At 54.2% G+C, this 13690-nt stretch overlaps 8 protein-coding genes across 8 annotated transcripts; 2 read left to right on the plus strand and 6 right to left on the minus strand.

Annotated features, from left to right (window-relative positions):
* Window positions 1-702: 702 nt before the first annotated feature.
* On the minus strand, window positions 703-1587 carry BU26DRAFT_457227 (uncharacterized protein). The gene is made up of 3 exons (XM_033824939.1): window positions 1499-1587; window positions 1306-1433; window positions 703-1250 (listed from the first exon to the last, which is right to left on the minus strand). The coding sequence occupies exons 1-3, from the start codon at window positions 1544-1546 to the stop codon at window positions 1109-1111; spliced, it is 318 nt and encodes a 105-aa protein (XP_033684257.1). The 5' UTR covers window positions 1547-1587; the 3' UTR covers window positions 703-1108.
* Window positions 1588-1777: 190 nt separating this feature from the next.
* BU26DRAFT_519386 (uncharacterized protein) lies at window positions 1778-2892 on the plus strand. The gene is made up of 4 exons (XM_033829036.1): window positions 1778-1833; window positions 1884-1897; window positions 1975-2027; window positions 2076-2892. The coding sequence occupies exons 1-4, from the start codon at window positions 1822-1824 to the stop codon at window positions 2612-2614; spliced, it is 618 nt and encodes a 205-aa protein (XP_033684258.1). The 5' UTR covers window positions 1778-1821; the 3' UTR covers window positions 2615-2892.
* Window positions 2893-3457: 565 nt separating this feature from the next.
* On the plus strand, window positions 3458-4959 carry BU26DRAFT_315360 (uncharacterized protein). The gene is made up of 2 exons (XM_033821971.1): window positions 3458-3854; window positions 3960-4959. The coding sequence occupies exons 1-2, from the start codon at window positions 3627-3629 to the stop codon at window positions 4695-4697; spliced, it is 966 nt and encodes a 321-aa protein (XP_033684259.1). The 5' UTR covers window positions 3458-3626; the 3' UTR covers window positions 4698-4959.
* Window positions 4747-5622, minus strand: BU26DRAFT_564911 (arad-like aldolase/epimerase; the record flags this gene model as incomplete). Its single annotated transcript, XM_033833325.1, has 2 exons — window positions 4747-5174; window positions 5247-5622. 2 exons carry the CDS (start codon window positions 5620-5622, stop codon window positions 4747-4749), a joined length of 804 nt encoding a protein of 267 aa, XP_033684260.1.
* Window positions 5623-5860: 238 nt separating this feature from the next.
* BU26DRAFT_315418 (alpha/beta-hydrolase) lies at window positions 5861-7895 on the minus strand. Its single transcript, XM_033821972.1, has 3 exons — window positions 6432-7895; window positions 6255-6385; window positions 5861-6202 (listed from the first exon to the last, which is right to left on the minus strand). Exons 1-3 carry the CDS (start codon window positions 7786-7788, stop codon window positions 6023-6025), a joined length of 1668 nt encoding a protein of 555 aa, XP_033684261.1. The 5' UTR covers window positions 7789-7895; the 3' UTR covers window positions 5861-6022.
* Window positions 7896-8931: 1036 nt separating this feature from the next.
* On the minus strand, window positions 8932-9962 carry BU26DRAFT_315453 (uncharacterized protein). Its single transcript, XM_033821973.1, has one exon. The coding sequence runs from the start codon at window positions 9889-9891 to the stop codon at window positions 9238-9240; it is 654 nt and encodes a 217-aa protein (XP_033684262.1). The 5' UTR covers window positions 9892-9962; the 3' UTR covers window positions 8932-9237.
* A 691-nt stretch (window positions 9963-10653) lies between these two features.
* Window positions 10654-11256, minus strand: BU26DRAFT_505316 (uncharacterized protein; the record flags this gene model as incomplete). Its single annotated transcript, XM_033826840.1, has 3 exons — window positions 10654-10743; window positions 10868-11106; window positions 11154-11256. The coding sequence occupies 3 exons, from the start codon at window positions 11254-11256 to the stop codon at window positions 10654-10656; spliced, it is 432 nt and encodes a 143-aa protein (XP_033684263.1).
* A 358-nt stretch (window positions 11257-11614) lies between these two features.
* On the minus strand, window positions 11615-13389 carry BU26DRAFT_605129 (uncharacterized protein; the record flags this gene model as incomplete). Its single annotated transcript, XM_033835568.1, has 3 exons — window positions 11615-12453; window positions 12509-13225; window positions 13287-13389. The coding sequence occupies 3 exons, from the start codon at window positions 13387-13389 to the stop codon at window positions 11945-11947; spliced, it is 1329 nt and encodes a 442-aa protein (XP_033684264.1). The 3' UTR covers window positions 11615-11944.
* Between the last annotated feature and the right edge of the window lie 301 nt (window positions 13390-13690).

Below are 13690 nucleotides of genomic sequence, written 5' to 3' on the forward strand. Positions count from 1 at the left end.
CATTGCATTAAAGTGGCCAAGGAGGGCGATTGGGGATATGTCTGATTTGACGAAATTTGTAGCGCAAACAAAGACTGAACGAATCTCGGCTTGTGACATAGGCCAGGCTCCGATCGAGGAGCGCGAAAGCGGATCTAATGAATAGGGAAATGCGCTAAGCTATGTGAACACTGGTACGCACTTGACTTGTTCACCACCACGTCTACGACCAATAACGTATCGACCGAGATCATTCGAAGCGAGTCGGAATACCGTCATAGCACGCGACAGGGAATCTAGGAAGAGCAGGATCGAGAGGGCGGAAATCAACGAATACGTAAATCGGCGCCCTAACGAATCGCAACGTCCGCAGGATGGAGAACGCCTGACACCAGCAGAGATCGATTGGCTGCAAGCAAAAGAAAGTGGTCCAAGAACGAAGGACCTAGAAAATATGGAACTCGACAGGGTTCCACACGTCTAGGAGGGCATCATTAGCGTCTTGAAGGCTGCGGGATACTAAATGCATTATGCCCGTTGGGATGATTCCCAGCTATACACATCCTCGCCCGTCTAGCCACACGCCCTCTACATGGGCACAGAGGCGCAAACCAAGAGGGCTCCGTTCAAGTACCGGTTTTCCAGCGGCGCAAGGGATGCGTACTCTTCGGTTTGTTTTGGATATAGGAGCTCATGCGTTTCCAGCCGGAGGATGGAGGATGCAGGGTCGGATTTGTGAGATCAGCGAATCATAGATTTGGTAGGACGCTGCAAATCGATCCCGCTTCTGCACTTCTTAGGATGGATGCCCTTCTCCTTGTCTCATAGGTCGAAAAGGCACAGTGCCTCCATAGGCAGAAAAGTTACTGGTCGAATTCGAACGGGGGTATGTCATAGGCAATGGTGGGGGATATCCTAGCCATGTCATTCCTGAACTTCCACTATAGCGCGAGTGGTGATTTCCTCCTCCGTCGTGTTCTGAACACGGCATCGCGATTCGTGCCATGCAGCTCCTCCTATAACCAAAACCAACGCCATGCTCAATGCAACAGAACCAGTCTCTGTATTGTACAAGTCTTCATACATGTCTCCCACTTCTCCTTTCCATGTTCTCTTCCATGGCATATTATTATTTTACCTCCTTCTCCAGCAGCTCCTTAGCCTCGTTGACTTTGGTCGCGAGATACGGACTCCCGCCGCGATCGGGATGGTTCAGCAACATCAGTTGTCGATGCTTCTTACGGAGCAGCTCTTTTGTTATACCGCGTTCCCTGCTTGTCATCAGCAACCGCCCTACCACTGCATCAACGGCGCCCAAGCACATACGGCATCTCCAGAATCAGCGAGGCCTCTCTCCTCGTCATCTTCGGCTCAAAGCCGCCTTTGTAGAAACCTCGTCCCAGCGCGCCGGCGCCTCCTCCTGATCTCCGTAATGCGACGAGTGCTGCGCGGCCCTTTGCACAATGGTTAGCAATCCAGCGTTCCAAATGCAGGTATGAGAGATGTGTAGGGGCCGTACGAAGAAGGCCGTTGCGCCCAGACCAACCACCCAGACCCAGGCGGACATTTTCCGAGGTTGCTGCGAGGAGTCTTGAGGCTGCGGAGGTGTCTGAGGGGTTTGTGAAGCCGGGACTGGAAGCGACATGTGCGTTGGGGCGAGGAGAGCGACGTCGCGAGGTGACAATGGAAAAGTTGAGCGCGGCGCTGTCGGCCAATCGGCTTCAGAGGGCGGCGCGGGTAAATCTCGGCACGTTAGATCTGATTTTCGGATTTTTGAAGAGCTGTCCGCCTCGACACTCCACGCTTTGCGACAACACACGCGATAGCGGATACGCAGTCAAGATGAGAATAGAGGTGAGTTCTCCTTGCAAACTAATGCGGGCCTTGGTACTGACATTCACTAGACCTGCTATTTCTGGTACGTAGCGGCAATTCGCCCACTATCGACAACGCCGTAGACCTGAGAATATACGCTGATGTGGACTTCTATTACAGCTCTGCTCCCGTCTATCCTTCCAAAGGAATAACCTTCGTCCGCAATGACGCCAGTACGGCCGCCTAAATCAATGACTGACCTTTTTCTAACGGTACTCTAGGAGCCTTCCGCTTCTGCAAGTCAAAATGTCACAAGAACTTCAAAATGAAGAGAAATCCCCGGAAGCTAGCCTGGACGAAATCGTTCCGCCGAGCCCACGGCAAAGAGCTCACCGTCGACTCGACCTTGCAGTTCGCCGCCCGCCGGAACGTCCCCACGAGATATAACCGCGAGCTCATCCAGACCACGCTCAAGGCCATGTCGCGCGTCTCAGAGATCAGAGCCCGCCGCGAGAGGGCCTTCTACAGGGCTAGAATGCGGGGCAACAAGGAACGACAGCGTGCTGAGGACAGGAAACTTGTCGAGGAGAATCAGCATCTACTGCCCCCGAGCGAACGTTCGGAGGTGCAGAAGGAGGAAGAGGACATGGAGGTCGATGTGGAGAAGGTCAAGGAGAAGGTGGCGAGGAGACGGAAGGAGATTGAGATGGAGGAGGAGGAGCTCGACAGCGAGGTCGAGGAGCTACCCAAGATCAAGAGCAAGAGGAAGCTGAAGATGAAGGTTGGCGGCGGCGTCGAGGAGATGGAGGTCGACGAGTAACGGCTTCAAAAAAGTTGAATTGGCTGGGCATAGATCTCACTGGCGTTGGGCGTATGAGGCTCAACGGTACGACAGTCACGAATGCGATACCAATTGGGATACCTTCTCATTCGCTGTAGGTTTCTACATCGACTCCCTTCGTTAATTTTGTTCTTCAGCCTCTAGAAGGGTGTGCGTTCAGCTTTCCCCTTTTACCCCCAATACGAGTGTAATCAATATCCAGCGATTGTTGATGGCATGAGGGCGAGATTGATGCATGTTGAGAAGGCCCGACTATTACAAAATTGCCTACCCCTTACACCCGCCGGACGGTATAGCCTATAAGGCGAGGCTGCCACCGCCACGTCAGGAAAAAATAAAATCCCTCACCGGAAAAGGCTGGCCCATGGCCGCGGCTCCCCCGCATATCGAATTCCATTTGCTATTCTAGACCGTGCAAGACAAGGGAGCCTCGGGTTGACCCCGCGGGGCTTTCTCGGAAATAGCACGCTGACCCGCGGGGTAAAGGCACGCCTGGAAATCTTTGCGCCTTTTTCGCTTTCCCCGACTTTCTTGCGAGCACACATAATCTCTGTGTTCTCTCGGTGTTACATCCTCGTTGAAAACGTTTCTTTGAAGTGGTGAATTTGTTATCACGATGACGCCCTCAAGTCCCCGACCGGTGGTTCTTTTTGGGTATGACTGTAAGTCGGGTAGTCCCGGGGGCTCCTCCTGGCTCCGAAACGGTATGATGTGCTGATATGTACATAGCAAGTCCGTTTACGAACAAGGTTAGGTTGGCGTTGCGGTTCAAGCAGGTCCCGTTCAGTATGTATAGAGACTATGCTTGGTCTTTTATCTTCTCCTTCCTACTACATCTTTTCTATTCTTTGTCTCTGCACGGTCGATCTGCTCCATGATGTTTCTGAACATCTGGTGCAACCGCTTCTCCATCCTGCGAAACTCCATCATGCTGGCCCACCAGCAAAATCCAAAAAGCTAACAGTTCCGAGCCTACATACCCGTCCCGTCTATGCTACCAAGACCCCTCCTGACGAAGACATTCGCCCTCGCCTACCGCAAGATTCCCGTCTTGGCCATCGGCCGCGAAATATACTGCGACACGTCGCTCATCATAGAGGCGCTGGAGCATTTCTTCCCTGCCGCGGAGGGTTGGGGAACAGTGTATCCGAAGTTCGACGGGCTGGAAGAATGGGTGTATAAGGGGCTGGTGCGGGGATTTGCGAGTTTCTGGACAGATGTGAGTTTCTTCCCCGCTTTCTTTCCTTCCTCCTTGCTTCCGAGAAAGAAGAAGGAGAAGATACAATACCAAGAAATAGATAGAAAAAAGCTAACACCCTAGCAGGGACCACTCTTCCGCACCACCACCGGCCTGATCCCGCCCTCCGTCTGGCGCTCCTCCTTCGGCACCGACCGCTCCCAGCTCATCGGCCACACGCTCAACCCCGACAAACTCGGCGCCAAGATCCCGCTCAACCTGTCAAACCTCGACCTGCACCTCTCCATCCTAGAGCCCACCTTCAAAAACTCCCTCTGGGCCCTTCCCACCAAGCAGCCCAGCCTCGCCGATATCTCGCTGTACTACCAGCTCCGCTGGGGCCTGGATATCTCTGGCGGGAAGGGCATCTACGATCTGACTGCTGGCGGGGCGCAGGATACGCAGGAGCAGGTCGCGGATGTCGTGTTTAATGCGGAGAGGTATCCCGGTGTGTGGGCATGGTTTCAGAGGTTGGAGGCGTGGCTTGCGGGGCTGAAAGATCTGGAGGTCTGTGTGGATGGGGCGACGCCGGGGTGGAAAGAGACGCTGCGGGAGACGGAGCTGTTGGCGGAGGACGACTTGCTGGTGCCGGTTGCCGTGGAGCAGCACCCGAGTCTAGATGTGCAGCGGGGGCTTGTGCAAGGGGCACTGGTTAGCGTGGCGCCTGAGGATACGGGGCGCGATCATCCGACGATTGGGACGCTGGTGAAGATAGGCGTTGAAGAGGTGGTCATCAAGCCGATTGTGGAGGGCGAGATTGACGTGCGGATCCACTTTCCGAGACTGGGGTTCGTGGTCAAGGTCGCGGAGGGGAGCAGGCTGTAATGTGAGACACTCATTTCTTCCTCTCAGCTTGGTAGATTTCGCTCCTCGTCTACGCATCAGGCGGCGTCCCTAATTCATTAACATACATGCCACTCCGCTCCACCTCCCACACCCACTGCTTCCACGGCTTAAACGCTATCCACGCATTCATATTCCTGCAATCCCTCCGCTCCTGCTCCGACAAATACTGCACTCCGCCCCCGACAGCTCCAGTCAGCAGAAGCGCGTTCGTCTGCACACGCGCATTGCTGGTGGCGTAGTACGCGTAGTCGACAGCCTGCTCGACCGATTCCCCCGTCGTGACGAAGCCATGGCCGCGCTGGAGGACCGTAGGGTGCAAAGGGGAGGAAGGCTGCGATTGGTTGACACCCAGGGTTGCGGCGAGCGCGGCACCGAGTTGGATGCTGTTGACGAGCATGTCGCGGGGAGAAGAATCGTTGTATGCGGTTTCGATGTCAAAATTCGGCACGTTATCGCCTTTTTGTCTCGTCTATCAGCTTGCTGAACGCGTTCGTGGGTCTCCTCACGTGTTGGTGTTCCCCCACCTACCGAGAAATCCAGCCATATGGTACACGGGCTGCACACCCACACTACTACCCACTACCGTATACGGCAGCACGTCCTCCGAATGGCTGTGCACCACGCTGACCACATCCGGATACCGCTTCAGAATCTCCGAGTGGATATAGCGCTCTGCATACCCACCTTCGGTGCCGTTTACCGGCGAAGCGTCCTCGACTAGGTACTCGCCGATGTCCCCGGGTCCGCTGACGACGGCAGGACCGAGCTGCAGGGCAATGAAAAAGGTCGAGTTGTTGGCTGGGTTGCGCACGCTGATGTGGCCCATGGAATCGAGGACGTTGAGGTGGTGCAGGATGTGGTTGGCGGTGATGAGGGTGGAGAGCGTGGCGGTTATGTTGACCATGGTGGGAGGGTTCTGGAGGTTGAGTGGATTGGAAATGAGGACAGTTGGGATGGAAGGGAAAGGAGGGATGAAATAATCCATTTTCTGGGGTGGGCTTTAAGATTTTGAGAGATTGACGATGCATGGAGATCTTGGGGTGTGCCAAGGCGCCATGATGCGGAGGTGCAGTAGATCGGTGGATGTCTTGGTCGGACGGAATGCGGAGAGCCTTGTACCACAGTGGAGTATGCCTAAACAAGCACAGAAGAATGACGGAGGGTAAAGAAGAGCGATTTTCTTATAATACAGATGTCTAAAGGTATCCTACCTGCTCGATACGCAGACCAAACGCTGGTCTCGCAAACTCGCCAGCGGCCGGGCTATGTACACGCTGCAACCACAGGCTCATTCCGACTTGTGATTAGAACGGAATATTGGGAATACCACGTGGTGCAAGGCCGCGCTTCTTCGCTGAAGTAGTGGACGCGAAAGGCTCGAATTGCGTATCGCACACTGTTCCTGGTGGAGGAAGCTCCCCGGTTTGCAAGTATTTTTGCACATATCCGGCGGTGCATTCCGCCTGGGTGACCACTAGACCGTGCTACGCTTCTATTAGCGGCTGGGTCATGAAGAAGAGATGAGAGAGCACTTACACCAACTGCATCCTGTAAAAGGATCACGGAGCCCTCATAGAACGCGGACATCTTTTCGTAGCTCGAGGTGACGGGGTCGATGACGTTATCTGTGAAGAGGATGGGAGTGCTTGTATTCACTTTCTCGAATTCTAAGGATGTTAGCTCGTATCCGGCGAAATCAAAGAGCCGACCTACTCTGGAAGACCTGGTTCTCAGGAGGAGCGAAGTCCAGGTTGCGGCACTGCGGTACAATGACGGCGGGCCAGATGTCGCCAACATAAGTGCTGAGCTGCTTGTCATACTCGAAAAGTGCAGTGACGTTCTCCTCGGTAACCGTGAAGCGCTTGTTGTTGTCATTGCAAGCAATCAGCAACTTCGGTTGGACGGAGCTAACTTCCGGACTGGTGCCATCACACTCCGCTGATGGCATGACCCCATTTCCAGTCGCTAATGCCAGGAGGGTGCCGTTGTGGTTTTCAAGGCCGGCAGCTATGCCAGCCAATGAGGGGAAAAGCGCAGGGGGATTATACAGGGATATTAAAAGGAAGCCACGGAAGTCAATATGCGTGACAGTGGTAGGGAATTGCACAAAGTTGACGTCCGTGACCGCGATTGGGTTGTCCTCCAGGTCTTCGAGCATGGCGTCAAAGCGCTGCTTGATGGAATCGGCGCTGGAATCGTTGCGAAAGAACGCACACTTGGGTCCGGCCTCGTAGCAGAAGCGGAAGAAAGATTCGACAGCTTTGTCCGCTTGTAACAAGTTCTGAGACCAGTTGCCGAAATAGTAGTCCTCAACGTCGAGCACGGCGTCGATAATGAAGCGCCCGACACGGTCAGGGTACAACGATGCGAAAGTCGTCCCGAGAGCTGATCCGTACGACGCGCCGTAATAGTGGACTTTCGCTTCCTCAGGCGACTGGCCTTGACTCTCTGCCAGTAGCTCGGCATAGTGCAGCATGTCCGTCGCAGTGGCTGGCGTATTAGCGTAGTTTGCAGATGCATTGAGAGTCTGAGAGCACCACGTTCCAAAGGCGCCAGAGTCTTGATAGTACTTTTCGAGCAATATCGGACTCCGCGGATCGATGTTGTTGAACAACTCTAAGAGGTAGTAGTCGCGTAGCGCGGGCTGCCCAGCAAAGCAGTCAATGTTCGGACCGCTGTTGTTTACGCCTCTCGGATCCATGCCGACGATGTTGTACGAGTCGCCGAGGAGGAACGTGAGCATCTCCAGGGCCTCCAGCATAAATTCAATAGCCGAGTCTCCAGGGCCTCCTGGGTTCCAGATAATGTCGCCCATGGCGGGCTGGTTGGGAGCGTCATATCTCATGAAGGCGACATTGGTGGTGCCGACGTCGGGGTTATCGTAATCCAGGGGCACTTCGATGTTTGCGCAGGTGAAGTTGTCGAAGCAGGGAACGTATTTGAGATCCGTAGATGGGGGGATATCCTTGAAGCTGCGTACCATGGTCTGGTTGGCGTCATTCCGGATGGAAAGTGGTGTTGCAGCTGCGGTAGCCAGCAGGCCTGCTAGAGCGGAGTAGCGATGAACCATTCTTAATGAGGAATCGAGAATTTCCAGCAGTTTGCGTAGCGAAAGGATTCGAATGCGTGGTGATGAGTCTCATATTGAGCAGTCGTGTTCATCTCTTTATATGCTGCTTGCTGCGACTGCTTCCGGTTCTTGAGAAATTGGTATTCGCGCCGAGCGAGGCTGCGCCGACTGTGCACGAGTTCCTGTGCAGCCATCGTCGTCATTGGACTCATGTTTATCTCCTCTTCAGGTCAAAGTATGGCAGGAAGCTTATGGGTTCAGTCTGTGCGTATGGAAGTCGATGGGGGCTGAAGCGGGCTGGGTGCAAAATTAAACTTGGAATTGGTCGTGCATGGAAACAGCTCATGCGCACGTGATGCAACATTCTATCTGCGTTGGGTAGGGTCGGGTTGTTAGAGCAAAGAGATGAGGCTCGGAAAGCTGGGCGCATGCAAAATTCGCTCCTTTTTGGGACTAGCGGGGGAGTCGATCTTGCGAGATCTTCACGTCATCCTGCACCTCAGGCACTCCACGCCAGCTCAGCCTTCGGCATCGCCTCCAATCCTACTCTTAGTAAACGGATTTCAGTGCGAGCTCCGGCTCATCCGGCTTATCCGGCGGCCCATCTTCCCCAGACCTACCTCCTAGAACTACCCAGATCACTCCCTGCTAAAGGGGAGATTGCCGCAGTACCTTGTCTAGCAGCCGAAGGAATCGACGAGGAAAATCCTCGGGCGTGGATCGATTTGGATGGCTGCAAAGGAGATGAGGTATACGAGGACATAGCCTATGCAAGCAATCAGTACGCTTACTCTTCTCGGAAATTCGAGCAGAGCCTAAATCTAGAGCTTTGGTAGGGATCCAGTCAAGAAACGAAAAGCTCACCTCACAGTACTGCTACATTTGCACCACGGAAGGCCTATAGCAGTGTTTGATCAGTATTGAGGCTCTGCGGCGAGGCGTAGGGGCGCGTCGTCCCTTGTCAGATTAGGGTCTGCGAACGCGTTTGGCGAGAGGAGGTTCAAGCGGAGAAGGTGGCAGATGAAGATGTGGTCTCCTATCTCGCAGGCCTTGCGGAATGCGCGCTTCGTGAGAGTGAGGCTAGGGTGGTGGCTGGTTCCGAGAAGCCGCTCAAGGGCTTCTACGTCCTTGGTCTTGACAGCGAGGTAGAGCTTCCAGCTGTACCAGGCATGCTGGCGCTGATCTGCTAGCCACAGGTCCCTGTCCCAGCCGCCGCAGCCTTGGCGGAACGGGTGCTCTTCTTGCCGGAGTTGAAGGATCCGCGGTGCGACTTTTGTCTGCCGTTCTTTGAGAGCGGAGCATGGTTCGGTTGCGTAATTTAAGTGAGAAAGTTTGGTAGAAGTATGAAGGACAACGTAGTAGAAGTAGGATTATATACGTAGCGAACTGGTGAGTAGCAGAAAGTCGACAGCCGCCACGGCGAGGAGAGACATTCACGCTCTAGGTAGCTTAGCACATTTGGCTCAGAGAGGCACATCGAGGGACTTCGGAAGTCCCCAGCAGCGCGCTTCCCTGGACGAAGTACGCGTGGAAGAGGAGCGAGAGGTTTTGCAGGTTTCCATTGTGCATGTTTAGACGGACGCGGAAGCAATCCACCAAATCTATCCACGGTACAAAAAAAGACCCCGTCAAACTTTTGTGCGCCGGCTTCGGGACAAAGAACCATACGCCGAGAAGCGCCCACCAAAAGGTCGGAAGTCTAAGAAAAAGCTGAAGAGTAGGAGAAAACTTTCTGATCCTCCACGGTTGAGTCACCCGCTGTGCTGGCACAAGAAAGGGAAGCGACGGAGCACCACAGCGCCAAAGCGCACCCAGCGTCCCACCACACGAAGTACATCTAGGCAAGGCCGCCGACAACAGCTCAAGCCAGGTCCGGCCCCACAAAGCCCATGTCGCGCGCTCGGAAACTGTAAGCGACAAGGGTACGCTCACCCGTACGAGGGTTCTCGATCCAGCGCTGCGGAGGATGGTATTCGTCGCCAAGTCGCTCGATTTTGTCCCTGATTGCCTGGCGGAGGAGCCTGGAGATCGTGGTCCCCTTCTGTATGAGATCCATGGTGTTCTTGTCGTTCGGATCATTCCCGGCCTCGGGGTCGGCTCCATACTGGAGCAGCAGTCGCACGGTCTGTAGTAGCGCGAGATGGTTAGCAGATGACTTGGATAAGGGGAACGGGAGGGTTGAGTCTGAAGTGTCTGGGTTTCATCTGCTGAAAGCTTTTGGGGGGCTTTCTGGAGACGAAGGCTAAGTCTGCTCGAGTGTGTACCTTGCAGTACGTACCTCGTCGTCACGGTTTGCGATGGCTACGCGCAGCGGATACTCTAGGCGGCCGTTGAGGTGGAGGCCGTCCGGATGGGCGCCGGCCTTTAGGGCAATCTCGAATGGTTCGACATTGTTATACTTCTGAACAAGCCAATAGAGTAGTGACCCTTCAATCCTAGGCGTCCACGGCCCGAGCGTGTACTTGTATATTTTGTCAGTGCTGAACACCCCCTTTTCGATGAAGAGGCGGAGGTGAGTATCGAGGTAGCTTCCACGCCAGCCACGTAAGTATTCGCGCCGGTACATCGAAGCCAGACGGTTCGTGAATCCCAGATCCAGAACGCCGGCAACAACGTCAGCGTTGTCGGAGAACCTTGAGCTCTTTAGCCAAAGGTTGCAGAATGCGTCCTTGGGAGGTCCTATATATCTGGCATGCCATTTCATAAGCGCTACGGCTAGCTTGGCCTGGGTCCTGCTTTTGATTTTTTCGTCTATTATGCCACTGAGGACCTTTGATCGCAGCGGCGAAGGGTGCGAGTTATCCGTGGCCTGGGGGTCTCGTAGAAGGAGTCGGACTGCGTTCAGATTGCTCCTCGCCGCCACACCTAGCGGGGATGCTCCGAAGCAATTGGTCTGGCGCCATATAGAGGTACCACGAGCGAGAAAGTTCTGGATAAGGCCTGTATCCCCAGTGGCTACAGCAATACATAGCCATATGCTGTCGTCGGGGTCGTCCTCGAGTCGGCGAATACAACTCATGCTCGGGTTTGCGACCAGTTTGTATGCCATGGGAGAGTATTTAGCGATTGCCGCGCAGACCTTGCTGGTGTATTCGGCGCGCTTGGCGTCCGACGACTCGTTCGAAATCCTCATGAACTCGCCGACCGTCTTCTGTATCAAGGTGGGAAGAGTTTCGTGCGCGCCGTACAGCGCGTTGGTGTGGCATTCAAGGTAAACAGCTAGCCCGCTCTTGAGTAGCTGATTGCTTGATTTGCGGAAGTAGACCTTCATGGGCTGGCGGCCGAACACTTCTTCAGTGAGGTAGACAGAGAAAGTTTCTACCACTCATTTAGGAAGTGCCCGAAGTGTTCGAAGGGCTACTCACTGCAAACGCTGCGGAGCTTCCATGCTTCGCACAGCCCGACTCGGCGCACGTACATCGCGACGACACGCTGGAAAATTTCGGGCGGGAGGTCAAGCAGCTCCATTGGAGGTGTATCGGCCACGCCGTTATTATATCGGCGTTGCAGTATATCTTCTGGAATGCGTTAGCGGAGGTTTCTTGTGGTGTCAAAAATGCACTGGAGAAGGAAAGAGAAGAAGGAAAGAGAAGAAGGAAAGAGAAGAAGGAAAGAGAAGAAGGAAAGAGAAGGCGTGGAGGCGGGAAATAAGAGGTAAACATATGCTAGCGTAGAAGCGAGTGAAAGTGACGTGAACAGCAGAGGTGAGTGACCCAGCTGCCCCACCTGGCTGCATAAAGCTACAGAGTGAAGGTGGTTATAATCTGAGTGCCGTCGCCTAAATAGGAAGAGACAATCTTGTTGCGGAACCAAATAACAGTGAAATGGGAGTTTTCCAACTATGTTGTAATCTCGATATTGTGAGGAGACCACTTTTAGAGGATTCAGTTCGAAATCCTACCACGAAAGTACCCTCTTTCTGAAACGATCATACCGCTATGTGAGAGTAACTAAACATGTAGTGCAATAGAGCCAGATAGTAGGCGTACTCATGAGAGTAGCAAAGCTATAGCGGTAGATGAAAGCCCACGAGGAGAGACTAGCGAAAACCCTGAAATGAGCGCAATGGGTGAAACAGCGCGTCGAGTGTACTGTGTCTGCAAACACCCTGACGTCTATGCAGTTCACCGTAGACCTTATGGCCCCAGACCTTTTGCTAGGCTTTCTTCTTCTCGTCTGCTTGAGCTCGCAATAGGCGATCATGAACACGATTATCCTTGAGCGATTTCGCCATGTCCATAAGTTCGGGCTCCGCATCAAATTGTCCACCGCCGGCCAGGGTCGCGCCATGCTCGAGGAGCAGGTTGACAACATCGAGCTTGTTGATCTTGACAGCGGCAAGGAGAGGTGATATGCAGTGTCTCGCACGTACTTGGTCATCCGCGGCGTCGTTCATAGGGCCATTCGGGTCGGCACCGGCGTCAAGGAGTGCGCCAACAATGTCGACTCCGTAGTACATGGCTCTATTGAGGGGTGAGCTCTGCCAGTAGATCTTATTGACTTTGAATTTTCCCTTCTCGATTAGGGCCTTTACTGTAGCAGCGTGTCCAGTTCGGCAGGCTTCGCTAAAGTGGTCCCACCGCACTTTGGGAGTGCTCTTGACTTTGATCGCTAGGGCGGCTTCAACAGCGACGTGATCCTTGCTGTGGATACAGATATGTAGGACTGTAGACAGTCAGTAAGGAGGCATAAGAATTATCGGCGGTGGGGGAGCGTTTACTGGCATTGAATGTATCTTTATCCGGAGGCGATACGTTCTTGACAATCCAGTCGAGCAGTGAGTGCGCCGTACTCATCTCATTGCGATCGAGCAAATGCTCAATGACTTCACTAAACATCGTATACATTTGGGCGAGCTGCGTCTTGTCGGTGCGACCGGGCCTCGGCATGTGTTCAAGAAGGTAGGTGGTGGTAGCCCGGTCACGAGTGTGAGCGGTGGAAATCGTCAGAGGCCAGGCGAATATGTTGCTATTCAACCAGAAAGAGGCACCGTTCTGAATGGATGCTGTGATGGCCGCGTGGTTGGACATAACCACAGCGGCAGCGAGCGAGTCTGCCTTGTTGCGCTCTTGCTCAGTGCCTTTCCCTGGAAGGGGACACCCCCACTGGAGAGCTTCATGGAGAAAACAAGGCCGAGGGTCGAATGATTCGGCAACAGAATCGCAAAGAAGTCTAACAATCTCCTTGCGCCGATCATCAGTCGGATCGGCCTCGAACCGCAGAACGAACTCCAGGCAGCGGTTTATCGCAATTGGAATTTGGGGGGCGATGTCCAGAGGCTTCTGCATTCTAGCGAAGAGTAACCTCCCCACGTTGTGTCTCAGGACGCCAGAGTAGTTGCCCCAGGCGTAGGACCAAATCCGCGGACTCGTCAGTCTGAAAGCGCTAAGCGGCTGACTGGAGAAGGCGTCATTGTTGATGTAGATAGCGAAAGTCCCTAAACAAAAGTTGGTCACCTAGCCATTCAAGAAGTGTCGGCGATGGCCCTCTACACTTACGGCAAACCATGCGCGACTTCCAGGCCTCGTGAACGCCAACGGCGCTAACAAGCTCATGGATGATGCGGTCGAAGAGCTCCGGAGGGAAGTCGAGGAGCTGCATATCGGATGTCGAACGAGCTGGTTGCGCCGCTTTGGTGCGTAGATGAGGCAGACGGCGGTCAAATGGCGTTGCAGATGAGGAGGGCAAAAGGTCAGTCGAAGCTGAGTATTTCAGCTCGCTTGGAAGGCGGGTGTTCGGGCGCCAGGTGGTCAAGGCGTTGTGTGCCGCACTTGGGCGGGGTGGTGAAGAGAAGTGCCGGTGACGGTGAGTTGCAGCAATGAGATGGTGAGACGACGAGACTATATCGGTGAGACGGCGGGGTGAGATCTCGGAAGTACCTGGGTACGAGACATTTGGATGG

The sequence above is a fragment of the Trematosphaeria pertusa genome, assembly GCF_010094035.1.
Source record: "Trematosphaeria pertusa strain CBS 122368 unplaced genomic scaffold BU26scaffold_7, whole genome shotgun sequence".
Classification (NCBI taxonomy): Eukaryota; Fungi; Ascomycota; class Dothideomycetes; order Pleosporales; family Trematosphaeriaceae; genus Trematosphaeria; species Trematosphaeria pertusa.

What these genes read in the sequence shown, in the direction of transcription:
- BU26DRAFT_457227 (XM_033824939.1), bottom strand. Translation starts at nt 1,546, where the DNA reads ATGTCCGCCTGGGTCTGGGTGGTTGGTCTGGGCGCAACGGCCTTCTTC. An exon ending in TGGGCGCAACGGCCTTCTTC is followed by an intron (nt 1,434 to 1,498) that starts GTACGGCCCCTA and finishes CATTGTGCAAAG; the next exon opens with GGCCGCGCAGCACTCGTCGC. An exon ending in TCGCTGATTCTGGAGATGCC is followed by an intron (nt 1,251 to 1,305) that starts GTATGTGCTTGG and finishes GATGACAAGCAG; the next exon opens with GGAACGCGGTATAACAAAAG.
- BU26DRAFT_519386 (XM_033829036.1), top strand. An exon ending in CTTCGTCCGCAATGACGCCA is followed by an intron (nt 2,028 to 2,075) that starts GTACGGCCGCCT and finishes ACGGTACTCTAG; the next exon opens with GAGCCTTCCGCTTCTGCAAG.
- BU26DRAFT_315360 (XM_033821971.1), top strand. Translation starts at nt 3,627, where the DNA reads ATGCTACCAAGACCCCTCCTGACGAAGACATTCGCCCTCGCCTACCGC. An exon ending in TTGCGAGTTTCTGGACAGAT is followed by an intron (nt 3,855 to 3,959) that starts GTGAGTTTCTTC and finishes ACACCCTAGCAG; the next exon opens with GGACCACTCTTCCGCACCAC.
- BU26DRAFT_315418 (XM_033821972.1), bottom strand. Translation starts at nt 7,788, where the DNA reads ATGGTTCATCGCTACTCCGCTCTAGCAGGCCTGCTGGCTACCGCAGCT. An exon ending in TGAGAACCAGGTCTTCCAGA is followed by an intron (nt 6,386 to 6,431) that starts GTAGGTCGGCTC and finishes TAACATCCTTAG; the next exon opens with AATTCGAGAAAGTGAATACA. An exon ending in TTTTACAGGATGCAGTTGGT is followed by an intron (nt 6,203 to 6,254) that starts GTAAGTGCTCTC and finishes ATAGAAGCGTAG; the next exon opens with CACGGTCTAGTGGTCACCCA.
- BU26DRAFT_315453 (XM_033821973.1), bottom strand. Translation starts at nt 9,891, where the DNA reads ATGGAGCCGACCCCGAGGCCGGGAATGATCCGAACGACAAGAACACCA.